The sequence below is a fragment of the Nyctereutes procyonoides genome, unplaced genomic scaffold (genome assembly GCF_905146905.1).
Source record: "Nyctereutes procyonoides isolate TBG_1078 unplaced genomic scaffold, NYPRO_anot_genome, whole genome shotgun sequence".
NCBI lineage: Eukaryota > Metazoa > Chordata > Mammalia > Carnivora > Canidae > Nyctereutes > Nyctereutes procyonoides.
The window spans coordinates 65,899,151-65,911,416 of record NW_026575140.1 but is presented as its reverse complement, the minus strand read 5'-3'; the positions used below and the strand labels follow the sequence as shown (position 1 = coordinate 65,911,416).

The following is a 12,266-nucleotide window of genomic DNA, read 5'->3' as shown; positions in this document are numbered from 1 at the left end:
AGTCAAGGCCAAGGGATCCTGTACCAGAACATTTAATTTCAAAATCTTCTCAGGTTGTCATACACCCTACATTCCTTCCCCATCTCTTTTCCCCATTATGGTCATTCTTCCCCATAATAGCCATTTTACCCAGTTCTCATTTCCATCACTCTATATCCTTCCTACCAGAGGTGACAATGCAATGCATGACAACATACTGCTTAAAAAACTGTCTCAAACCACTATTGTTCACTCATTAATTCTGTAAGTATTTACCAAGAACCCACTATGAGGCAGGTGCTTTATCTGGCTCTGGTGGCGAGGGCACACAGGATGCATAAACATGGTCTAGAAACCTGTCACATAACAGGGGTGACAGGCTGATAAACAGTGTCTGGAACACTGCATGGTAAGCACCGTAGTAGAGGTAAGAAAGAGCTAGGAGAACGTGCTATGCAGAGAACTCTGGCCAGTGTGGAAGGCTTGGTGGAGAAATGGCAAGCTGGAGGCATCATACCGAGCTGGGAGGTCACTGGCATGATGGGAGCAGGTCGTGAGGAGAATGTGAATTCTGACTGAAGACAGACGCTGGGAAGATGAAGGCACAAACCATGGATCGAAGACTCATGTGAAGAGGAATCAACAGAACCAGTAAAGTGAAGAGTGGTCAGGGTAGAGGCTGAGAATTGTTGAGTCCCTTGGTGTCACCCATGAGGGATACCAGTTACACAAGTAGGAGAAACATTTCAGAAACAATATGGACTCTGGCAGAGTTGGAAGTGTTAGTGGGATATCGAGGTGGGATATTCCCTTCCTGGGATTCATGAGTGACTTGCACCAGTTATCAAAAATTATCTCTGTTTGTTCATGCAGTGGGAAGTAGCCAAGAGAGAGAACAGGGAGAGGATGATAAATCTATGGTAAAGTCAGCATGGAAAGGCCCAGATTTCTCTTCCCACAAAGAATCTGTTATCTGTAACCAGAAACAGGCTCTGTGTCATTCTTTCTACTGTTGTTACCAAGAGCTGACTCTGGGCGGGGCTCTGTGGTGCGAGCTGGACAAGGCCCTTATGGAAGACCTATGGCCTTCTGGGTGCTCACAAAGGGGCTGGTCTGGGATCCCTGTCTTCGGATTCACGACTTCTAGTTTTCAAAAATGGCTATGAAATCTGCAAGTATAAGTTAAACGGTATCTTTAGGAAGGCTAATTTAAGAATATGAAAAATTCACTGTCAGGAATTGGCCAAGCATTTTACTCTCAAGAACCCTCCCCTGAGAATGCTCTCATATTACTGGACACAATGAAAACATTACTATTTTATAGGAAATAGGTTTATTAATGATTGTCATTATTCAAAAATACTCTTTTCTCAGGGCTGGTGCACCATACTCTGTCTCTTTAGAGATATTAAATACATCAAAATTGTGAGCAATTTTGTTTTACAGTACACAGAAATTTCTGTATGGTACGCAAGACTGGAATTTCTAACAATGAAACAAAGTCTCCAGAAGTTGCCAATAAAACATAGGAAGCCATTTCCAATGACAAGATGTAGGAACCCCTAGATAAAACCTAACAGAGCACATAGCTGGAAAATGGGATCAGGAAATTTTATAATCTGCCCTCACTCTGAGTTTGCTCTAGGAAGTACAAGTACAACCTGAGAAAAGGGGCTTAGAGACAGAATCGCTTCGGTCCAGAGGAGAGGTCCTTTGGGCATGGGACTCATCACCTAGTTCCAAAGCCACTTGTTTTTTTTCAACTTCTTGTCCATGTAATCATGACCAGAGGTTTCAAGGAGAAGAGCACGGAGTATCTAGCTCTGACTTTTGAGCAGATGTAACACCAGCTCTTCATCCTCTGCCAAAGACAGGCCTGTATCCAAAGGCTCCAAGGTCTCCCACTTGGCCTTCTTCCTGCTACGACCTGTGGATCCCACATCTTCCACTCCGCTGTTGTTTCTTTTCCTCATTCCCTGCTTCTTCTTGGTATCACTGGTGGGAACAAATCCAATGATTTACTTGATAAATAACTAAATCCATTACAAAACCAAACACTTAAAATAGGAAAAAATTACCAAAAACAGATAGTCGGTAAAATACTATTTATTCAAGAGCAGAAGAAACTGTAACAGCATTGGGATAAATGTGTCCTAAGTACCTTCCCACCAACAGGTAGAGGGAGAGGGCCTACTATGCATCAGGCACTGTATGGCATACTTTGTACACATAGTCTCATCCAATCCTCACAGTTCTAGGGAACTATGGATACATTATCCACAATCTGGGGACACTGATGGCCTATACTCTGGCTCCAGACAGGCTCCTCTCTGTGCCTGTCCTGCTATAACAAACCACCTCTGTTTAAAGTTAGGTCATCCTTTAGGTAGGAGTTTGTAGGCTACCAGATATCAGAATACCAGACACTAATACCTGTTGTTATTAACTTGTGTTATATAGATCATGAATAAAATAGAACCTCATATGTTGAATTATTTAAGATATCAAATAAACTTCCCCCATTTAAAATCTCTAAGACCCATAGTCTTGGAAAAACAAACATTATTGCAGTATTCTACTCTTATTACTCTTATTAAAATAGTAATGGAAGTACTAGCTGCTGCAATCAGACAAGAAAAAGAAATAAAAGGCATCCAGATTGGAAAAAGAAGTAAAATTGCTATTTTCACATGATGTGTATTATATACAGAACACCCTATACTCCACCAAAAACTATTAGAAATAAATGAATTCAGTAAAGTTGTAGAACACATAATCAGTATAGAAATCCACTGCATTTCTATACACTAATATCAGAGTAACAGAGCAATTCAGAAAACAATCCCATTTACTATTGCACACAAAAATCCAATACTTAGGAATAAATTTAACCAAGGTAAGAGACGTGTATTCTGGAAACTATAAAACATTGAGGAAAGAAATTTGAAGACAACACAAATAAATGGAAAGATACACTATGTTCATTGACTGGAAAAGTTAGTATCATTAAAATGTCCTATTATCCAAAGCAATCTACAGATTCAATGCAATCCCTATCAAAACTGCAATGGCAGTTTTCACAAAACTGGAACAAATAATCCTAAAATTTGTATAGAACCACAAAAGGCACCAAATGGCCAAAGGAATCTTGAAAAAAAAAAAAAAAAAGAACAAAGCTGGAGGTATCACAATTCCAAATTCAAAATAAACTACAAAGCTATAGTACTCAAAAGAGTATGATACTGGCACAAAAACAGACACATAGATCAATGTAGCAAGATAGAGAGTCCCAAAATAAACCAAGCTTACATGATTAATTAATCCACGACAAAGGTTACAGGAATATACAATGGGTAAGAGAGTCTCTTCAATCAATGGTGCTATGAAAACTGGACAGCTATATGAAAAAAGAGGAAACTGGATCACTTTCTTACACCATGCACAAAAATAAACTCAAAATGGACTAAAGACCTAAATGTGAGACCTGAACAATAAAATTCCTTAAAGAAAATACAGGCAGTGATCTCTTGGACATTGGCCTTGGCAACATTTTTCTAAATATGTTCCTTCCTCAGGCAAGGGAAACAAAAGCAAAACTAAACTACTGGGACTACATCAAACTAAAAAGCTTTTGCAGTGAAGGAAACTATCAACGAAACAAGGCAACCCTATTAACCGCTAAAATCCAAAATATATAAAGAACTTAACAACTCAACACCAAAAAGCCAAATAATCCAATTAAGTATCAAAATGGCTAGTATTTTTTTTTTAAATTTTTATTTATTTATGATAGTCACACACAGAGAGAGAGAGAGGCACAGAGACATAGGCAGAGGGAGAAGCAGGCTCCATGCACCGGGAGCCCGACGTGGGATTCGATCCCGGGTCTCCAGGATCGCGCCCTGGGCCAAAGGCAGGCGCCAAACCGCTGCGCCACCCAGGGATCCCCAAAATGGCTAGTATTAAAAAAGATAAAAAATAACAAGTGTCAGCAAGGATGTGAAGAAAAAGAGACCACTGTACACTGTTGGTAGGAATACAAACTGGTTCAGCCACTGTGGAAAAGATGGGGGTTCCTCAAAAAATTAAAAATAGAAATATCATGTGATCCAGTAATTCTACTACTGGGTATCTACTCAAAGAAAATGAAAACACTAATTCAAAAAGATGTATGCACCTCTATGTTCACCACAGCATTATTCACAATAACCAAAATATTGAAGCAATCAAAGTGTCCCCCAACAGATGAATGGATAAAGAAGATGTAGCATATATACATCTGAATATTACTCAGCCATAAAAAAGAATGAGCTATTGCCATTAGTGACAACATGGATAGATCTAGAGAGTATTATAAGTGAAATAAGTCAGAATGAGAAAGATAAATATCATGATTTCACTTATATGTGGAATCTGAAAAACAATCAAAAAGCAGAAAGAGAGAAACATACCATAAACATAGAGACCTGGTTGTTGCCAGAGGGAAAGTGGCAGGGACAGGTGAAATGGGTGAAGGGAATAGGAGGTACAGACTTCCAGTAATGGAATGAATAAATCATGGAGATGAAAAGCAGCACACAGGGAATATAATCAATAGTATTGTAATAGTGCTGTACAGTGACTGATGGTGCCTACACTTGTGGTAAGCATAGCATAAGGTATAGAGTTGTGGAATCACTATGTTGTACTCCTGAAACTAATGTAAGATTAGGTGTCAATTATATTTTAATTTTAAAAAGCCCAAATATTATTGCAATATTTTGTATACACTTGAGGCACAGACCATAAAAATGAAGCTAGTTTCTGAAGGTAGAAGAAATCACTTGATACATTAAAAATAGAAGAAAAGGCAAAACATTCTCAAAGTATTTCGAGATATCATCATCATGTTCAAAAATGACCCAATTACTGTATCCAAGATTAAAGCAAAATAAAAAGCCCATCTACTAGTCTTCATAGTAGCAACCCTTCATTAAGGGCTTACTAATGGTCTGGCACTGTGCTGCATGCTTTACACAGATAACATAATTTATTTTTATGAAAATCCTTGGTATCATTCCACAATGATTAAACGACTGTATCTAGATTATAAACATGGGATTCAAACCCAGATTTGAAAGACTAAATTCGGCTCCAAAGCCAGGCTACTAAAAGCAATGAGTTGACTTGCTTCAGTCAATATTTGGAAGATAAGAAAGAAAAGAATTAACTGTGGAAAGAGCACTGATTTGGCAATAATGGTCAAATCTTAGCCAGTCAATTACCATTTCTAAGCCTTAGTCTCTTTATCTGTAAAGATGAAGATTATATAATTTACTTAGCAGAACTGGTATATGAATTTACATGAAATTATACAAAGGTGAGAACATTCTAATAATACATGTTAATTTCCCTTCTGCCTATAAACTACTTCCTTTCAAATAAATTCTTACATTGATGTTAAAATAAGCAAAAAAAGTCACAGAAATATACTCCAAGCATATGATGTATTCCAAAAAAGAACAAATTGCTCAAGTTCCAATAGAGTATATTACTTAAGTGTGCCTAGATACAAGAATGTGCTTAAAATGCGCTTAGCATATCTACCTATGACTAGCTTGAAGCACAGATGTAAATAATTTCCCATTTCACCTCCCAGAAATGCCCAATGCTCTGACTCAGCAGCCATTCTCTCTCACCACTGGAGGGAAGACAAACTAGATAGCATGAGGTTACTTAAAGCTACAGACAATTCCATTTTGAAAGGATGCTTAGAGAGATGACCATGAAAGAGTTCCCCACGATGGGAATTCAGTTAGCAAAGACAGTAATTCTTAGTGAAAAGGGGCCTTTAAAAAAAGCACTGAGTCTCAATCTGCTTGATAATTGCCAGTCCTGTGTCAGTTCCACTGGACTAGAGTACCATGATTTATTTGGTACAGGGTAATACAAATTTGTGCCCTGCCTGTACTTCAAGTGCACCTCAGAGCAGCTCATCAGAAACAGCCTAATTAGTGGGCTTTACTAATGGATCCTTTGTTAATGTGCTCTTGAACATCATATTCCCTGCAGGAAATAGCTGGTTCAGATAATAAAAGGAAGATGGGAAATTTATGTAACCCAAATATTTTCATAATTAGCAGCTTTGCTGCTTTGTAGACCAGTTCAAATTCTAGAAAGGTATTCTGTCCTACTTTCCATAGCAAGTAAGTAGTAATTTGTGTAACAAATTAATTATTAAACAATAATACAGATATTCTATAGGTAATTCACCCAAAAGGGGAATAATGTAATGAATCTAGAAAATATAAGGTAAGCAAGAAAGCAAAATACGGTCACAATGCAGTCTCTTCAGAAAAGGCCTCTTCCAAATGGTGAAGTACTACAAAGTGAGGTCAGCAAGATGGCTAAAGAAGGCATCCCTGGTTTGTGTCCCTTCCCAACATGTGGTATCTATCCACAAACAAAATGCTTTTGTGGGACCTGTGGCATCCAATACTAGATGTCAAGAGACCTGAGAGGAGTCTCACCCAATCATACTTTGGGTAATAGGCATATAGACTACAGTCCCAGCTGTGAACTAGCTCCAGCCCTTCTCTGCAGTGGAAGAACACCACCTCAAACAATTACCCACAGATGAGAGAACCTTTGTGGAAGTCCAGTTTTCCAGTGGAGAAATTCAGCACACCACTGCGGGGGTGGGGGTGGGGTGGAGTACGAGTTTGAACACACTGGAGAAGGTAAGAGGGACAGTTTGGCTTCATGCATATCACTCTTCCCTCTAGATGGCAAAACTGAGGCCTGAGAGATCTTGGCCATGATTTTTCCCATGGTGGAGAGTGAGAGCAAGTGAGTGCCCAGCTCCCCAAATTGTGGAATGCTGCCCAAAAGGTCCATTTCTCTCTCACTGCATCCAAAGCACTAAATCATTAATTGCAGAGCTAAAGGTCAGGAGGCAGGACAAAGATGGGAGAGTGGCAGACAGGACTCTCAGAATAAAAGAATATGAATCCTACTCACTGTGTCATGGATTTCTATCCATGAACCAGAGGAGATGCCTTGCACACAGATCTCTCCAATGGGCCCATAGGCATCCTCCAGCACTGTGTCCTCACCCACATCCCCCTATATCTGTGTCCAACTTCCTGTGCATGCTCCTGACAGTGGTGGTGAGAGTAAGCTTTGGCAGACAGCTACTGAGCATGACTCAAATCTGCAGGTCAGGGAAAGACCATTCAGCATGAGTGCCATTCTTGGGAAAGCAGAAAGGGGGCTACAAACATTTGGCTTCATATGTTTCAGGATGAAGAGAAGACATACAAGCTTAAAAAATCTGGCACAAGAGGGAGCAAGAAGTGTGGAGCAAGTGATCCACAGAAGGTCTGAGAAAGCCTTACAATTCCTAGCTGACCTCAGGCTGACAGACTAATTCAATTGAAAGAAATCTGCTCTCAGATATATTATAAGAAAACTGTCAAAATTCAAAAACAAAGATAATCTTAAAAGCAGCAAGAGAAAAGAAGCTTGTAACTGACAAGGGAATTCCTATAAGGCTATCAGCAGATTTCTCAGCAGAGACTTTACAGGCTTAGGGAGGATGGGTACTATGAAAGAAAAAAACTCCAAACAAGAATACTCTATTCAACAAAGCTGTCCTTCAGAAATGAAGGAGAGACAGACTATCTTAAAAAAACAAAAGCTGAAGGAATTCAAGTTGAAATGAAATGATGCAGAGTACATGAAAACCTATGAAACTATCCAATATACTGGTAAAGGTTAAGTATATAGTTAAATTTAAAATATGCTAGTATAAGGGTGTCTGGGTGGTTCAGTTGATTAAGCACCTGCCTTTGACTCAGGTCATGATCCCGGGGGCCTAGGATTGAGCCCCAGATCGGATTCCCTGCTCAGTGGGGAGTCTGCTTCTCTCGCCTCTGTCACTCCCCCTGTTCATCCTCACTTTCTCAAAGTTTTTTTTTTTAAGCATAAAATATGCTAGTATTTTAAAAAAGCTAGTTCTGTAATATAGTGACATGTTCACACATAATTTCACTATAAAGGTTAAAGGCCAGAACTATTAAAACTATCTATAGCTACAATACTGGTTAATGAATACACAATATTGTAACTGTGACACCAAAAACTTAAGAGAGGAATAAAAGGACAGAGTTTATGTATGCAATTGAAGTAAGCCATTATTAGCATACAATAGACTTATATCTAGATGTTTTATGTAAGCTTCATGGTAACCACAAAGTAAAAACTACAGTATATCTACAAAATATAAAGATAAGGGAATCAGAGCATGTCTCTAAAAGGAAATCAACTCAAAAAGAAAGGCAGCCAAGAGAGGAAGAAAAAAACAAGGGAACAAAAGAGCCCAAAAAGAGTTGGATAACATTACTAAGTCCTTACCTCTCAATAATTATTCTAAATTAAAATGAATTAAATTTTCCTATCAAAAGGCATAAGAGTGGTTGGATGGATAAGACCCAACTATACTGCCTACAAGAACCTCACCTTCATCTTTAAGGACACATAGTTCCAAAATGAAGGGCTGGAAAAAGATATTCCACACAAGTAGAAACCAAAAGAGGGCAGGGGTAGCTGCTTAGACAAAATATACCATAAGCCAAAAACAGTAACAAAAGATGAAAATGATCATTACATGATGACAAAGAAGTCAATACATAAGAGAATATAACAATCATAACTATATATACAACCAACATTGAAATACTACAATATATTTTGCAAATACTAACAAATCTGAAGGGAGAAAAAGACAACAATACAAGAAAAGAGAACTTCAGTAACCCACTTTCAACAATAGCTAGATTATCCAGACAAAAAAATTAATAAAGGAAATGCTAAAACTGAATTATACTTTAGGCCAAAAGGACCTAACAGTCATATACTGGACGTTCCACCCAATAGCAAAGGAATACATGTTCTTCTCAAACACACATGGAACAATCTGCTAGACAGATCATGAGAGGTCACAAAATAACTCTTAGCAAATTTTAAGAAAATGAAAATCATATTGAAATTGTTATCAAATTGGAAGTTAATTACAAGAAGAAAACTGAAAAATTCACAAATACATAAAAATTAAATAGACAGTCGAACAACCATTGGGTCAAAGAAGAAATTTTAAAAAAATTTTTTAAATCTCTGAGAATGGAAACACAAAATACCAAAACCTGTGAGATGCAGCAAAAGCATTTCAAAGCAGAAAGTGTATAGTGTTAAAAGTCTACATTAAGAAACAAGAAAGATCTTAAACAACCTAACTTCATATGTCAAGGAACTAAAAAAAGAACAAATGAAGTCCAAAGTTAGCAGAAGCAATGAAATACAAAGGTCAGAAAAGAAATAAATAAATAAGAGACTGGAAAAACAAAAGAAAAAAATTAATGAAACTAAGAACTAAGTTGTTGGTTTTTTATTTTTTATTTTTTAAGATAAAGTTGAAAACATTTAGCTAGATTAACTCAAGAAAAAAGAATTTAGACTAAAGATCAGAGATGAAAAAGGAGACATAACAACTGATATCATAAAAATATAAAAGATCATGAGATCACTATGGATTAATTATACATCAACCATTTGGATAACCTAGAAGAAATGAATGAATTCCTAGAAACAGCAACCAAACAATACTAAATCATGAAAAAATAACAAGTTTGAACAGATCAATAATGAATAAGGAGATTGAATCAGTAATCAAAATCCTCCCAACAAAGTCCAGAACCAGAGGGTTTCCCTGGTGAATTCTAGTAAACATTTAAAAAATAATTAATACAAAACCTTCCCAAACTCTTCTAAAACCCTGAAGAGAATATTTACAAACATATTTTACAAGGACGGTACTAAACTAATGCGAAAGCCAGATAAAAATACTAATAAGAAAACAAAACTATAGGTCAATATTCATGATGAATACAGATGTAAAAATTATCAACAAGATATAAGCAAACCAAATAACAACAGGATATTAAAAGGATCACACATGACAATTAAGTTGGGGTTCATCTTTGGAATGCAAGGATGGTTCAACATATCTGAATCAATAAAGGTGATATACCAAATTAATAAAATGAAAAGTAAAAATCATATAGTCAGCTCAATAGATGCAGAAAAGCATTTGACAAAATTCAACAGCCTATCTTGATAAAAACTCTCAACAAATTAGGTAAAGAGGGAATGTACCTTAACATAATAAAAATCTTTTATGACAAGCCACAGGTAACATTATACTCAATAGTCACAGGTTGAAAGCTTTTCCTGTAAGATCAGGAACAATTCAAGGATACCCACTCTCATTATTCCTATTAAACATACTGAAAGTATTAGAGAAAGCAAGCAGAAAAGCAAAGCAAAGCAAAGAAAAGATAAGAAAAGAAAGAGCATTCAAATCAGAAAGGAAGTAAAATTGTTATTGTTTGCAGATATGATCTTATATATAGAAAATCCTGAAGACTTCACCAAAAGACTGTTAGAACTAATAAATTAGATAAAGTTGCAAGATACAAAAATCAACATGCAAAAATCAGTGCCATTTCTTTATACTAGCAAGTTATCTGAAAAAGAAATTTTAAAAAAGCATCTTATGTACAACAAAATCAAAACCATACTTGGGAGTAAGTTTAATCAAGGAAGTGAATTATTGGTACACTAAAAACTATATAATTTTGATGAAAGAAATTAAAGAAAACAAATAAATGGAAAGATATCCCATAAGTTATGATGAGAATAATATTATTAAAATGTCCATTTTACACCAAACCATTGATAGATTCAATGAAATCTCTATGAAAATTTCAATGGCATTGTTTACAAAATAGAAAAAAATAACCCTAAATTTGTATAAAATCTCTAGATTCCAACAAGCCGAGGCAATCCTAAGAACAAATCCAGAGGCATCACACATCCTGATTTCAAACTATACTATACCAAAGCTATGGTAATCAAGAAAACAGTAGTATGGCACTGACATAGAAAAAGACACACAGACCAACACAATAGAGAGCCCAGAAATAAACTCTTGCACATATAGTCAATTAATATTTGACAAGAGAGAAAATAGTCAATGAAGAAAGAATGGTCTCTTTCATTAAAAGGGTGTGAAAACTGGATAACCAGATTTTGAAGAATGAAACTGGATTCCTTCCACAAAAATTAACACAAAATGGATTAAAAAAATTGAAACAGAAGACTCCGAACCATAAAACTCTTAGAAGAAATCATAGGGATAAAACTCCATGACACTGGTCTTGGCAACAGTTTTTTGGATATGACATCAAAAGCACAAGAAACAAATGCACACTAGAAAGCTTCTACACAGTAAAAGAAACAAACAACAAAAATATTAAAAGGCAACTTACAAAAAAGAAAATATTACAAGCCATAAATAAATATGATAAAAGGTTAATACCCAATAACTCAACAGCAAAAAGAGAAAACTCACAAAAAATCTGATTAAAAAATAGGCAGAGGAAATGGAAAGACATTTTTCCAAAGAAGACATACACATGACCAATAGGTTGCAAGAAAAAGTGCTCAATTATCACTAATTATCAGGGAAATGCAAATCAAAGCCACAATGAGATATGACCTCATACCTGGTAGAATGGCTGTCATCAAACAGGAGATAACAAGTGCTGCTGAGGGTGTGGAAAGGGAATATTTGTGCACTGTTAGTGGGAATGCAATCAGTATAGCCTCTATGGAAACCAGCATGGAGGGTCCTAAAAATATTAAAAACAGAACTACCAAATGACCTATTGGTATATATACCCATTTTGTTGGCTCAGTGGTTGAGCATCTATCTTTGGCTCAGGTCGTGATCCTGGGATCGAGTCCTGCATCAGGCTCCTTGCAGCAAGCCTCCTTCTATCTCTGCTTATGTCTCTGTGTGTCTGCCTATTTCTGTGTGTCTCTCATGAATAAATAAAATCTTAAAAAAAAAAAAAGGGAAATGAAAACAGGATCTTGAAGAAATGTCTGCATTCTCACATTCATTGCAACATTATTCACAACAGGCTGGAAATAGACACAACCCAACTGTCCAGTTCAGATGGATGAACAGGTAATGTAGTGTATATATACACACAATGAAATATTATTCAACCATGAGAAAAAAAGAATACCCTACCATTTGCAACCAAATGGATGGACCTTGAGGGCATCATGTTAAGCGAAATAAGACAGGCAGAGAAAGATGAAATCTGTGTGATAGCAACTTATATGTAGAATCTAAAAAAGGCAAACTCAACAGAGACTAGAATGGTGGTTACCAGAGGCTA

At 36.6% G+C, this 12,266-nt stretch overlaps 1 protein-coding gene across 3 annotated transcripts in view; it reads right to left on the bottom strand.

Annotated features, from left to right (window-relative positions):
• Positions 1-1,293: 1,293 nt before the first annotated feature.
• DDX10 (DEAD-box helicase 10) overlaps positions 1,294-12,266 on the bottom strand; it is a 267,786-nt gene continuing 256,813 nt past the window's right edge. For all 3 annotated transcript variants that reach the window (XM_055307117.1, XM_055307118.1, XM_055307119.1), the window contains one exon: positions 1,294-1,974. In XM_055307117.1, the coding sequence (XP_055163092.1) occupies positions 1,797-1,974 (178 nt within the window). In that variant the 3' untranslated portion in view covers positions 1,294-1,796. The remainder of the gene's footprint in view (positions 1,975-12,266) is intronic.